We start from the raw sequence: 14,699 nt of genomic DNA, 5'->3' as shown, positions 1-14,699 counted from the left end.
GTCTCCCAAAGAAACTAGTAGGCTTCCTCTTTTTGAAAATAAGAATTATGTAACTTATCATGTGTTCTTTTTTGTCTTGGCTGCCAGGAAGCTCAGAGTCAAACTGTCTGCTCCATCACTGCCATCGAGTTGTTTCCTTCTTCCTATATCTTTGTTCCTTATTTTTTCTTCTAACTCCCTTTTACTAACATTTTCATTTGTGTCCCTTGTTGAAAGAGACCTCAGAGGTATTTGAAAAGTGGTGGGTGGAGATGAAAGAAGCAAATACAAATCAGAAATTCACATGAAAAATTTGTTTTGTACCTTACCTGTTTCACTTGCTAAAAGAAAAATGGTCAAGGGGAAATTCAAATGAAATAATATAAGAGCTATTTTAAAGGAGAAAAAAAGAAAACCAACAGAAAGACAGAACGACTGACAGTCATGGAGGCCAAGTCAAACAAAAACTGCAATAAATATGTCTGAGGCTAGAAGTGTTTGTGCTTTCCCTGGCTGGAACCTATCATTTCTTAATTATATCTTGTGTGTGCTTTGCAAGACATGAGCTGCTGTCAAGAGGAAGGACAGCCCCAGACAGGGGAGAGGCCACGGCCCACCCCTTGGTCCTCACGTACCTGTACAGAAGCGAAATCTCCCGAGGCACAGGCCCCCAGAATAGCAGCACCCACAAGAACAGACTCCACCTCTTGCGACAGGACCACAGGCATGCCTGCGCAGGAAAAGGCCACACCTTGGTTAGAGAGTAGTAGGGCCAGGGGCCACGTGGGGAACCGGCCAGCAGCTCCAGCAGCACAAACACCTGATGTAAAGGCAGCAGCAGTGCTCCCTCCCCTCCCCCTGGCGGTTCCCTGTTCTTTGGGATTACCTGGTTCTAAAGGATTTCACTGCCTCTGCCTGCTGCTGCAGTAGCCAAGGGTCCCCTGGAAGCCAACACCATCTATCTATCTATCTATATCTATATCTGTATCTATATCTATCTATCATCTATCTATTTATTTATCTATCTATCTATCTATCTATCTATCTATCTATCTATCTATCTATATGTATCTGAACTCAGGAGACCTTTCTGCCCAGGTTTTCCAGGCTTCTGCTAGCTGCTACCTGCCATTTCAAGTAGTTAAACAAACATTTACGAAGTGCTCTGCGGGGCCAGTGATATAGAGATGAATAAGACTGTCCTGCTATTCAGGTCTCAAAGGGGAGATGGATGAGAGAGAGATAAAGGCCACACAGGGGGTTGGGTCTCCAACTGAGATGCACTAAGGAAAGGGAAGTAGTGAGAGAGGGTGTGATGAATCCTTCTTTCAGGGGCCTCAGAGTACAAGCCAAAGCCCTTACCAAGGCTGACAAGGCCCTCCAGGACCGGTGCCACTTCCCCCCCACCCTGATTGGCTTCTCCTCTCCTCTGGGCCACACTGCCCGGCCTCCTTGCCCTTTCTTGAGTCTGCTTCAGGGCCCTTGCTTGTGCTGTTCCTTCTGTCTGGGTCACTTGCTTCCAGATGTCCCCATGGCAACTCCCTCCTGCAAGTCTGTGCAAACATCCCTCCCCACTGCGGCTTTCCTGACCATCTGAAGTGAAATGACAACTTACCCACAACATCCCTTACCCGCCTCATGATTTCCTCATTGCCTTCCAACACCCTGTTATTACTTCTCTTGTTTACGGTCTGTCTTGCCTGCTAGAACATAAGCTCCATGAGGGCAGGGACTTTTTGTCCACTGCTGAATCCCTGGAATTGAGAGCGGTGTCTAGCCCATGGTAACTGCTGACATGATGAACGAATGAATTCTCGAGATGGGGAAGGGGGTCAGAGCAGGGGAGCTCAGGATTAAACAAGCACTTGAAGGATGAGTAGGGGTCCACCGGGCAGGGAGGAACACTCCACATGACAACTCCCAGAGGCTGAAGGTTCACGGTGGACTTAAGGTGAATAGGAATAACTTAGAATTCTTAGTAGTTTATATGTGTGTGCATGTGAAATGAAATGTACATAAAATATAAATATAGTTGCTAATCAGGAGATGGCAGCAAACTCCACAGAGGTAAGCTCTGTGGCCAGACCTGCGAGATCTTCCTCTACTCAAGACATTATTTTTCCAAAGACTGGATTTCTCTTCCTATCTTTTCTGGCAAGAGTTCCCTGACACATCCTCCTCTGTGCTCCCACCATCTCCTAACTCATTGTCCTACTCCAGGGCTGGGGCAGCGGCCCCAGCCATCCCAGACAAAGGGGGTGGGGGACAGAATTCCCACACTTATCCCAGGGGACTTAGAATACCAGCCCCATACTGCAGGGCCAGCACTGGAGACTTTGCTGACAAGTATCAGGTGGGGTGGGGTCTCTGGGAAAAGCTCAGACCTGGTTCCACTAGCCCTGTGTCCTTCAGCAAGTCACTTAAACCCTTTAGCCTCAGTTTCTCCCTGTGTAAAATGGGGACGATAACAGGTTTGCTGTGAGGATCAATGAAAAAGGGCACATATGGGGCTTAACACATTTCCTGGCCTATGATAAGCCCTTGAGAGTGGTGGCCGCTATTGTTAGGATGAATTTCAGGGAGGGGTGAAGCCCTCCTCCATGCACTTCATCTGGGTTGGAAAGTGGACCAGCAGGGAAAGGATGGGGCAGGTGCCCATCAACCATCCAGAGGGGAAGGAAAGACACCAGGCCACGCGGAAGGGCTGTGTTGGCTGCATCAGGAGAGAGCACCGCAAGCCTCTGCAGAGTCTGTGGATCATGGGGATGGGGGTGTGACCGTGACCATCCCATGGCCCTGGGACGTTTTAGAAGACAGCACTCCACATGCTGCTCACCTCGTAGCCCTCCTTACCCTGTCAAAGCTTCACCGCTCTGAGCAGGGAGGAACTACTCACAGGCTCCTCTCCTCGGGAACGGGAAACCAGAGGAGCCGGGTGGATCCCCCATCAGCTCTCCAGTTGCAGCCCAAAGTGCTCTGGAGCCAAGCTGCCAGGGTTTGAATTCTGGCTTCCTCCCTGCCTTAGCTGCGTGATCCTAGGCAAGTTACTTAACCCCTCTGTGCCTGTTTTCCCAGATGCAAAATGAGGTTAAAATTCCACTGATCTCACAGAGTTGCTGTGAGGGTTAAAAGTGCTTAAAGGAGGGCTTCCCTGGTGGCACAGTGGTTGAGAGTCCGCCTGCCGATGCAAGGGACACAGGTTCGTGCCCCGGTCCGGGAAGATCCCACATGCCACAGAGCGGCTGGGCCCGTGAGCCATGGCCGCTGAGCCTGCGCGTCCGGAGCCTGTGCTCCGCAACGGGAGAGGCCACAACAGTGAGAGGCCCTCATACCACACACACACACACAAAAGTGCTTAGAGGAGGCACTGAATTGGCATTAGCTATTATGACTCTTAATCTTTACCGTATCTCAGTTATTCACACCCTCTTCTCACCTCGGCCCCAACACCTGTTCTGGGTCCTGGGACACCGCCGTGTGGACCAAGTCTGTAGACCCCTTGTCCTCCGGCCACATCCTGGACTGAGCTCGTCTCCAGCCACGAGGCCCCTCTTCACATAGCCCCTCAGTCTCAGGTGGGTCACCTCCTGCCCCAGTCCCTGCAAGCCTCGGGGTGGTCAGACTGCGGGCAGCCCCACGGTACTGCCTGGTGACCGGCGTTTCCCTCAACCCTGCCCACACCTCTGTAAATAGACCCTTTATTCGACTGTTCTCCAGTTAATCCAATCTGAGTGTGTCATCTGTTCTCTGCCTGGATCTGACTCACGCTGCCACCAACGTCCTCTGGGTACCCCGTGCTCGCTGGACAGTGGTCAGAGCACGAGAGCACGTTTTCTGTTTGTAATGGCCCTCTTGGCAGGACATTATTGTTCTCCTTTGCGTGCTCGCGCCAAGCTCAGCATGTGTACTCAGAGAATGAATACGTGAAGGAGTAAATGAGTGAAATAATGAATAAGACAGGAAGAGGGAAACCCCTACTGAAACTGCCAGAATTCTACAAAACAAAACTTAGGAGGAACATTTAGTCCCAAGTCAGTGAGGGAAACCTACAATTACTTAGTACACACCAAGTATTTCTTGAAACCACAGTTAACTATATGCCCAGGGTACAACGAGATTCTTCCTCCTCACGTAGAGGACATTTCCCAAGTTGGCAAAACCCAGAGCAGGAGCAGACTATTCCCCAAATGGCAAAGATTGGCTTACAAAATATTTAACTTCTTTTTTTCTGAAATGCACCACCTTTTTGGCGTGGGGCTGCCTTCAGGGAAGAAGTGAGCTAACATTTATGGAACACCTATTTTAAGTGAAGCACAGAGATTGGTGCTCACAAACTTGTGAGTATTTATTCCTCAGCATGATCTATATGAGGGAAATAATATTATCTCTACCTTTCAAAAGAGGGAAATGGGGCTCAGAGAGGTCAAGCAACTTGCCCAACGTCACAGAGCTGGTCCCCTGCTCTTTCCATTACTCCACATTATCTCCAAAGCATCTCCCAAATTCCATCGTGTTTTTCACATGTATTCCTGAGAATCATGTACCAGGTCTATGGTTCTTTCTACAGCTTTCTTTGCAGGAAAACTAGAGCAATTACAACGTTTAAAGGCACCAAACACTCTACCTATACACCCCCCGCTTGTGTATGCATCTTTTGCAGAAACAAATGCAAATGTGTTCTTTTCTCAGAATGCTGGGTGAAGGAGAGGAAGAAGGCAGCTTTGCCTGGAATGTGAACTATTTTATCTGACGCATTAATGAATTTAGCAGAACCCAAAGCATTTAAAGGCAGATGCACTTTGCCATCACTTGTCAATCACCGGCTTCCCAAGGCAGAGGAGTTTCAGGCCAAAGAAAAGGCCCCTTTGTCCGGAACTGTAACTGGTCCACAGTCAGAGACAAAGGGTCCAGTTTGAATTGGAATCCAAACAACGATTAACAGCCTTTTCATTCATGAGCCTGAAGGAGAACAGTTTCCAAAGCAGAACTTTCTCTGAAGCCACTGCACCCCTGCTTCTGAGTCAGCTCAGGGGTGTGAGGCCTGGAAGAGAACTCACTTTCATAAAGGCTGGAGCAGTGGTGCAGAGTCAGGACCTGGGTCACACAGGCTGCCCTGCTCTTGGGGGCCCTGTTTCCCATTCCCTTGGGTGATGTGTTAGCCAAGGTTGATTTTATCTCCCCTCCTGAATCCAGGTAGGAAGTTTTGGTGGCTATTTGGAGGCTGGAAATTAAAAACTCACTCACAGATCAGATTTTAAGTCTGAACTGTACTTGAACAAGCTAGCTGACTTTGAGATAAAATGTAGTCATGGCTTTTCTCCTAGGGAAAATCTAAGGTAATCTGGGTTCCTTTTTACATCTTTCTTCTTTCTGCCTCAGAATGGCCTACTTCCATAGGTTTTGGACACTTTCGGAAAGGAGGAGTCATCATCAAATGGTTACAAACCGGGCAGAAAAGTTAAGAAACCTGGATCAGAGCCTAGTGTAGGGGACGCTGGGCCTGGACACACCTGGTACAATCCTCGTCCTGCCCCTACTGGGTGTCTGACCTTGGACAGTTAATTTAACTCACCTTCCTGACCCTCAGTTTCCTTGTCTGTAAGACGGGGGCACCAATTTCTACCTTGTGGTGGTGTGTGCAGATTAAATGTAAATAGGGTGATTCATATCAACACAGAGTGGGAGTGTGGTTAATGGTAGTCATTTCTATACTTATTTTTATATATTTACCCTTAGACTGTGTGCTTTTTTTGGGGGGGGGGTGGCGGGTCGTGGGCCTCTCACTGTTGTGGCCTCTCCCGTTGCAGAGCACAGGCTCCGGACGCGCAGGCTCAGCGGCCATGGCTCACGGGCCCAGCCGCTCTGCGGCACGTGGGATCTTCCCCGACTGGGGCACGAACCCGTGTCCCCTGCATCGGCAGGCGGACTCTCAACCACTGTACCACCAGGGAAGCCCGACTGTGTGCTTTTTGATACTGTTCTCTGGCTTGTGCCTCTGCCTCCCTACCTCTAAGATGGGGATCGGTAACTTACTTAGTTTGATCTCACGATGTGCAGGGGATAAATGTTGCCCATCATGTTTGGGAAAGCTCTCACCTGCAGGGATCTGCATGGCCTGGAGGGGGAAGGGAGAGTCAGGGGCAGAAACCTGGACCCACCCAGCTGTCAGAGGTAAGGAATCCAGGGGACAGGGGACAGCAAGAGATCATGATGAATGGAGGCCAGTGGAGGGTGGGCTCAGATGCGACTGGAGGTGGGGCTGTGAGCAGGGTCCAATTCTCTCCTACTTCCCTATCCTTGCCCAGCCCTGGTGCCTGGCCACCCCGGGATCGGGTGGGGAGGGGGGACATCAGTCCCCAGGAGACACAGGGAGAGAAAGGAGCAAGGGGCATGAGGGCACAGGTCTAGAGGGATAGAAGCCCAGGCCAGCCTCTGGGACAGCAGCAAGCCTCCTGCCTATGGGGCCCCTTCCTTGGGGCCCAGGGCTCTGCACTACAGAGCCTGCTCTGCTTTTGTCTGCTCATATCACAGAGAGATCAGCCCATTACCCTGGATTCTCTCCATCTGTGTCACAATCCCTGATTCTGAAGAGCCGAGAAGGAATCACAGGATCTTGTGGGTCTTAGGGCCCAAACCCCCATCTGCAGCCAGACACCCACAGCTTCCACCATGGCTGGGTTCTGCAATCTTTCTTCAAACAGTTTCCTTATCACCTCCTCCAGTCACTTGCTCTGCACTGTCACAGGTCCCAACCAGGGCGAGGTGGCCCACAGTGTTTCCCTAATACCCTATGCTTTTCTCACTCAGAGCTCTTGCCACACTAGATTTGACATGTCTGCTGTCTGCCTTCTTCAATAGACCCTGAGCTCCCTGGGGGCAGGGATCATGTCGTCATCTCTGTATTTTCAATACTGCCCGCAGTTGTGGGGGGGATCAGAAGAGGTACTCAAGACTGTTGAGTAAATACTTGAATTAAGATCTAGTCCTTGCTGACCTCTTGTGTCTCATTTCTTACCATGACCCAATAGTCAGATACACACAGAAGTCACTTTCCCCAATGTGACAACCATAGCTGTCTTAAGAAAAAAAATACATTTTAACATAAATACTCAAAATAATTTGGCACACTTCTTATATCTTCCTATTCTCTACCCTGTCTAGATCTTGGCCATGCCCATTTGTTGCCAAGCCTACAATGACTTTCTCTCCTTCTTAGACTTACCAGTAATGTCCGCATGCATTTGCACAAAAAGGGGGTTCTTGCCGAGGCCCCCACAGAGGAAAAGGGTGCTGATCGAGTGCCCTGCTGACTCCATGGCCTCTATAATGAGGCGCGTCCCGAACTTAAAGGGAAGAACAGAAGAAAGCATCAGTACGGTAGCAAAGGTAAATTGATCGGGAACATTTACTAAGTGTTTACCCAGTACTAGATGCCACACTAGGAGCTCTATATACACTACCTCAGAAAGTCAGGACTCAAGATTGCATTGCCCGTGATCACACCATTATATTAAGTTGCAGAGCGGGAATTCCAACCTGGGCCTGCCTGACTCCAAAATCTTCTGAATCATTGCACCATTTGCTTCTATCAGTAGTTATACAATGTGGACAAAAAGAGCTGACAATGTTAACACGGTGCATATTAACACAGTTCATTCAAATACATATTTGATGAGTGTCCATTATGGCCCAGATCCTCCATGAGGTACGGGGCATGGAGTAATTGGCAGCTTTACTCCAATGATAACAGTTGGAGATCTCTGAGTCCGTTTTCCTTCCCTAAAGAGGAACTAAAGAAGTTTGTTCCTTGGAAAAGGCACCAACAAACTCAGCAGCAGAAACATGGAAAGAGGGCTGTAATTGCACAAAGAAGGTAGGACACAAGACTTCAGGCTGGCAAAAGAACCTTTCTTACCACCTGAAACCAGGTAGTGGTTCTAATAAGGAGGCTTCCAGTGCCAGAATCCATTCCCAGTCAGTCCATAGTGATCTCGGATGATGCAGAAACCACATGCTCTGGTTGGCTTAGGGCTTCACCATATTTTCATTTCAGCCCTTGTGTCTTCCTTTCTTTTGAAAATGTGTTATCTATCGTCCTTGTCTTGCTCAGTTCACTAAAGTAAAAATTACTGATGCTTGATAAAAGACCACTACCTTAGGGTCATCGAGGTGAATCTTAATGTACAAGTCATTACTTTTAGCTAGGGTATTCGAGTAGCTAAAAAAATCATAATTTCCTAGGAAGTTCGAAAACTGGAAGTCCAAAAATCATCTTTTTTTAGAGAAGGATTAAAAACAAAAAGGATGAACTGTGATATGACCTCAGGAGGCAGCCGCATGGCGATGATTGAGAAAGTGGCTCTGGGGAGAAATGAGGGAGAGGGCTTTTTGGTGGCAAGATAGCCCTTGAGATATTCAGAGAGTAAGCAACTTTGGGGGATGACCAAGTCCCAGGTGTGGACATGGGAGTGAGGGGCTGAAGCAGATGGAGGGAGAAGGTCAAGGGGGAGGAGGAGGTCAAGAGAGAATACAGAGGTCAAGGATCTGGGAGGCCAGAGATGGTGCCACCACCAAGAAGGCGGGGTCGGGCTGGACAGAAGAGTATCACAGGTTCGCTGAAGGTGTGACAGTGGTGCTGGGAAGATGGGGTTCAGGTGCACAGTGGAAGAGAAGACAGTTCAGCTTGAGGGCATGCAGCACCAGAGGCTTAACCAAAGTAAAGGAAGAGGGCTTAGGAAGTCATCAGGATGCTCCACTGACCCCCGGGTCGGGGGGTGGGGGGATGTAGAAGCTTCTTTCCCAGGACTCTCCGGAGAGCTGTCTCCCTGGGGCCAGGGGGTACCTCTGGGAGAGGGAGGGCTAGAGGGTGATCTGGAGACCAGGGGGGCATGAAATCCTGATTGCTGTGTAGTAAATGAGGGATGGGGGCAGTTCAGAACCAAGATTTCTAGCCCATAGATCTTCAGGTTTGTTGAAGTTATTAGTGAATCTGGTAAGAATATGAATTTAGGTAAAACTTGGGCCTCCAAAGATCATCCACAGATGTAGTGTGTTAAAAAAAAATTAAAACATGTTATACCCTATAAGGCCAGATCCCGCTTATTGAATATAGCTGATTACCCCCAGATGTTCTTTCTTAAGCTTTTGGGGGGGTCATGAACCCTCTTGAGAATATGATAAAACCTACTGACCTCCCCAGAAAAAAGTCGTATATAAAATAATATTATAACTAATTTCAGGAGTTCTACAAATGCCCTTATATCTACCATGGATCATTTGGTGTCTGTGGATTCCAGGTAACCCTAGTGTACTCTAGGGGCATGAATCTGCAGGAGATAAGAGCGTGGCTTTTGAATTTAAAAAAAAGCTGGGATGGCATTCAGGCATTTCACCTATTTCTTGAATCAAATCCATACCTAACCTTTCCATGACTCAATTCTCATCTTAAAAATGGGAATAATAACATCATATTTTTCATTTGATAACTCCATGGATTGTCTGAAATGTTAACATGCAACAAAAATTTAAAATGTGGTCTTAGACTTGCTGAAATACAGTAACATCTATCTTACAAGTTTGCTGCTGTAGACAGTGTATCTGAAGCTCATAGGAGTGTCCAGTACAGGGAAGGCGTTTAGAAATAAGAGCTATTCTGGTTGTTAGCTCTATGCCAGGCACTCTGCTATGCTCCTTAATACCACCTCTAATTTCATGAAACACTCAAAAACTGCATATTATTATCCCCATTTAGGATTTCTATAGTTTGCCTAAAGCCATGCAATCTGCCTTAGGGGAGGGGAAGCTGCCTCCCAATATGCATGGAAATGCCGTGCAAAATTGATATATCTCTGATGTTTCTAAAATCAGAGACCTGAGGGCTCATGTGATTAGCAGGCCTGAGAGAAGAGTAACACAAAGCACGTTCCCTGGGAAAAGGCAAGAAGCAACCCAAACAAGAGGCACTCGCTCCAGAGGGGCTGTGACAGCCTGTCTCTCTCCCATGTGGCATTGTCAGCAGGAATTTCCCACTCGGGCTGCCCAGTTAGTTACAGGGCCTTCCCTTTCGGTGTCCCAGACGCCACTGTGTGAAACACTCCACCCTCCTTAAATGCCCCCACCAAAGGGCTTTGTGCTAAAATGATTTTGTGCTCACCTTTCTGGAAAAAATGTTTTCACAGAGAAATTTAAATTAAAATTAGGCTATTCCACTGGGAATGTACAGAACCAAATGCAAATGGAGAGACTTCAAATGCAAATAGTACTTTTTAAGGGTCTATTCTGCAAAGAAAGCTATAGATGAACAGGCTATGAATAAACTGGGTGTTTGACAGTTCTTTCAATTAAGCTTGGTCAAGAGAGAATTTCACTTCATGGAGGGTTTTGCATAGTCCCAAGTTAACTTCATTATAATATCTCTAATTTCATCCCATTCTTACAAAATATCAACCATAGATATTACTATAGAGAAGAATTTGCTTAACTTTAACTTCACAACAAATAGGTATAAAGGCAATATTGAGAGTCAATGAACACATTGCTTTTTTCAAGTTGAACATCATGGGAAAATATCTGTTATCAGAATGCTTCATTAAAATGCACATTAAAATGCACAAATGCACTAAAAGATCAGAACGCCCAGATACTTTTGCAAAACAGACTGAACTCCTCACAGCTCAATTGACTATACAACATAGCCTTATCGAAAAATCTGTCTTAAATTGCCTTCTCTTCATGGTATTATACAGGTCATTAAAACAATGGACAGAATAAATATGATAGCTTTTAATATATGTACGGTCCATTACATATAAAATTGATTTTCCAAGTGTGTAGTATTTGGGAAAATGTAGTTGGCTTTCCCCCATCCCAGCCCTCCCCAGCCCTCAGCCTGCATTAGGTTTAACCTAATTTATACATTCTTGGACTTCTTACCAGTAAGGGGACCTCTGTGAGACAATCCTGGCCAAATTAATGATGTTGTCTAAGATGTGTCAAATCAAAACTGTTCTCAGGAATGCCTGAAGGCTTATTTCAATCATGTAGCTTTTACAAACTGATCAAAGAAAAATGCAGCATGGTAACGTAGAAAGAGCAAAAGCCTCAGAGTAGACAGACAGAGGTTCAGATTCTGACTCTACCAAACACTAGCTGTTTGACCCTGGCAAGCAGTGTTCCCTCTGTCTGTAAAATGAGGACAATCCCACCTACTTACCGGCTTACTCACGGGTGGGTGCAGTACCCTGTTTGGTGCCTGGCACAGAGAGTGAGTGTCAGTGAGAGGGACCAGTGATTGTCATCACAGGATGGTGCCCCTTGGCTCATCCTGTGTGGTCTCGTTCTTCACGTCCCCCTCTTGGCATGGACTCAGAAGGAAGAGCCTCACACAGCTCTGATTTTCCAGGATTATTTATTTTAATGCAAGTGGCTCATTCCACTGTAAGACTTTTCACACAGTGATATTAAGATCAGAAAATAAAAGCTCCTCAATTATTGGGAGATTGGGATTGACATATATACACTAATATGTATAAAACAGATTAACTAATAAGAACCTGCTGCATAAAAAATAAATAAAATCCAAAACAAAACAAACAAAAAAAGCTCCTCAATTCATTGTGTACCTAGTTTTATTTTAGAAAGCTGTGGGTTCAAATCCCAGCTCTGCCACTTACTAGCTGTATGAAACTATTCAAGTTAATTAACCTCATTGAGGCTTAGATTATAATCTTCGGAAGGGGGATTATGATACCTCCCTCATAAGGTAAAGTCAGATAACGTATGTAAAATATTTGGCATAGTTCCTGGCACATAATACATCCAAACTATATTATTTATCGATATTATTATTATCTTTACTGTAAAGCAGGATCGCTAAATAACGGTCTTTATTACTGATGCGTATTTTTGTTCTCCATTTTCATTTTTTCATGGTACTCAACTCCCGCCATTTTGATAGATGTCAGAATTGTCTTTTTTTGACCAAGTTACCATAAATAAAGCAGACTGACTGATATTACTGAACTGGAAAGGCTATTAAATCAATAAGATAGTTGTTTCAGGAAGATACAGTCAAATTGGTCTAAAAGCTAAGAAGCATTGTTTAATCTAATTGAGTTGGCCAGTTCTGCTCTCTTATTGTGTGTACGTGGTACCTGGATAAATCTAAACATAAGAAAAGCAATTTTGTTGATGACATGGATATACAGAAAAAATGCATGTAATTCTATTATTTGAAGCAATGAGGATATGAAAGTGGTATGTGGAGAAACAGCATATAAATATGTCCATATAGCATGAATAAACAAAAGTACTTTGTTTAAATAGGTATATTTCTGAAAAATAAATTTTGACTCTGAATTCAGTGAACTGATTTTTTCCTTTCTGTTGGTCCCCAATTCTCTTTCCAGATCAGCTAAGCCTCACTGGATTAACTGTTATTTTGGGGTTCCTACCAGCTCTGAGACCCTGAAAGGCATGACCCACTCCCTTCAAATGCAATTTCTAACACGCACACACACGTGCAAACTTTCGTGTGTGATTTCAGGGTTTAGAACCCTTCTGTAGCTCACTCATGGATCACCTCTAGAGAATAAGAGTCCTTGGACAATGATGTTTGGGCTTCTAGGAGTTTGTTTTCATTTTTGACTGATCTTCAGTTTAGAAGCTTCTAACACTTTAAATTCCCCCCTTTCTCCTTCCCTAACCAACCAAACCTCTCATCTGAGCAGCTAATTATAAAAATAAACATCTTCATGCTCCAAGGAAGCTTACTATTTAAAGGAACCCCAGACTGGATCCTTTTGCAAAGTGAACAATATCACGTGTTTTATAAATTTGGACAAACCAGCTCTTCTTAATGCAAGCATACATGGCATCTACTTGCTTGTTTCTATTTAATGAACTTAGAAGACAAATTAGATAGATGGTAAGCATGATGTTCAAAGATTTTAACTCCTTTTAGCTTTCAGCTATGTGAGGCTACTAGTAAAGCAGGTAAAGACCTTTAGAATTTCCTTCTGCACAGACAAGCATCTATTTTTGGCAAGCTCCCTAGAATCTTTGTCACAAAAGCATATGATGTATCTTGGGGCGTATGTGGTCTAAAGTTTGTTAATAGATCTAAGTCTCTTTAAAAATGGCATTAAATTGTCTTACAGCAATGGCTTGAACTGTGGCCAGGTAGAGAATGGCAAGATCATCGAGGTCCTGAGATAGTTTCAATCCGGTGACCTGTAGGGATGAAGAAAAGAAAAGAAGGAGATGGCGCCATGGTTAGAGATAGTTCCCATGAAACATGTTCAGATGTGTTTTCTTGCCGAAACAAGTTCATATGCAAATCCCCTTTTTGTAAGCTGAACGTGAAGTGACTACTAAATTGTTTAATCTCCAGACCTGGGAAAAAGTGTCCCTTCTTCCCCCAAAGAAAATGCCTTGCCTTGGATTAAAGAAAAACAAAACAAATACTATAAGGAGATTTTTTTTTTAGGAGATTGTGTTTGCTATTTCTTAGCATGGAATTAAATATCTTTCTTCTTTAAAAACATTATTCTTTTATTACAAACACCTATTTTCTTTGGCTTACAGAGATGAACACGTAGCAGTGGCATTCTAGTAAAAGGTGATCTTATTCCGAGTTCTGCTACTGTCAGAATTCAGTGGACCAGCATCCAGGGGGTATTCAGAGTAAAATAACATGTCTACTATAAATGTGATACCTACTAGGGGATAATTTAGAATCTGTGGTTTACCAGGGAATCCCATTAGAGTCAATCGGAACCACATGCTTATATGGAGTATGTCAATTTCTGAGAGATTCCAGAACTGAACAGGATGTTGGATTTGGGTAGTTTCAAGACTTGTTCACAGTCTCACTTTCATGTCTCCCATTCACGAAGGTGTCCTCCTGGGACATTTCTGGAGGGTGAAGACTGCTGGTTTCTTCAAGCCTAGTCTGAAGTTGGTGGGCATCAACGCCAGAGTTCACTATAGATTTTCATTACAAAATTAACTCACGTAACATACTTTTTCTCAGGCCCTACAGTGAATATGGTCCTGAGTTCAACGAGGAGGTGACATGCAGCCTGTACTAAAATAGCAGAGCCTAACGGTCTACCAAGGTCCCTGTCCTTCATTGCTCCAGCCCCATTTATTATTCTCTCCAGGTTCCACCCCCAGTGGGGATTAAGGGGCCAGCCTTGGCCTGTTACAGGGCACAGATACCACTCCACTGCCCAAACCAGAAACCTGGGAACACTTTTCCCTGACTTTTCTCTCCCTTCCAGGATTTAATCAGTCTCCCAGTCTTATACATTTGAGCTCCAGAATCTTTTTTGAAGCCACCCACTCTCTTTGTCCTCACTGTCACTCACCTCCTTAATCCAGGCTTCCATCACATCCTTCCTGACTGCTGAAATAGCGCCTGATCAAACCTTCCTGTTTCTAATGGCGCTTGTTCCTCTCTACAAGGGAGCTAGTGCTTATTCTCAACTGCAAATTGATCATGTGAAAAATTCTCCCCCCGTTGCCCTCATTCTGAAGCAGAAGCACCTTCCCTGTCTTCTATGAGTGATTCTGCCCGGGGTCAGCCCTGCTTTCTTCGCCAGTGTCTAGTCTGTCCTGTCCTCACTTAGCAACTTGTGTTCCAGCTGTTCTGACTGCTCATCTAAGTTGGCTGAAGGGGGTATTCCTAAATTCAGTAGTGCTACCTGCTGATAGGGTTT

The 14,699-nt window shown here is 45.4% G+C and overlaps 1 protein-coding gene across 1 annotated transcript in view; it reads right to left on the bottom strand.

Annotated features, from left to right (window-relative positions):
* Nucleotides 1–14,699, bottom strand: part of FGGY (FGGY carbohydrate kinase domain containing) — a 424,082-nt gene that overhangs the window by 81,546 nt on the left and 327,837 nt on the right. The window contains exons 13-15 of the mRNA XM_079698487.1: nucleotides 13,135–13,209; nucleotides 7,202–7,322; nucleotides 615–709 (exon numbers count right to left, since the gene is read on the bottom strand). Of these exons, the coding sequence (XP_079554613.1) occupies nucleotides 615–709; nucleotides 7,202–7,322; nucleotides 13,135–13,209 (291 nt within the window). The remainder of the gene's footprint in view (nucleotides 1–614; nucleotides 710–7,201; nucleotides 7,323–13,134; nucleotides 13,210–14,699) is intronic.

This window comes from Hyperoodon ampullatus (assembly GCF_949752795.1).
Source record: "Hyperoodon ampullatus genome assembly, chromosome: 2".
NCBI classification, from domain to species: Eukaryota; Metazoa; Chordata; class Mammalia; order Artiodactyla; family Ziphiidae; genus Hyperoodon; species Hyperoodon ampullatus.
The sequence above is the reverse complement of the archived record's forward strand: the minus strand, read 5'-3'. Positions and strand labels throughout refer to the sequence as shown.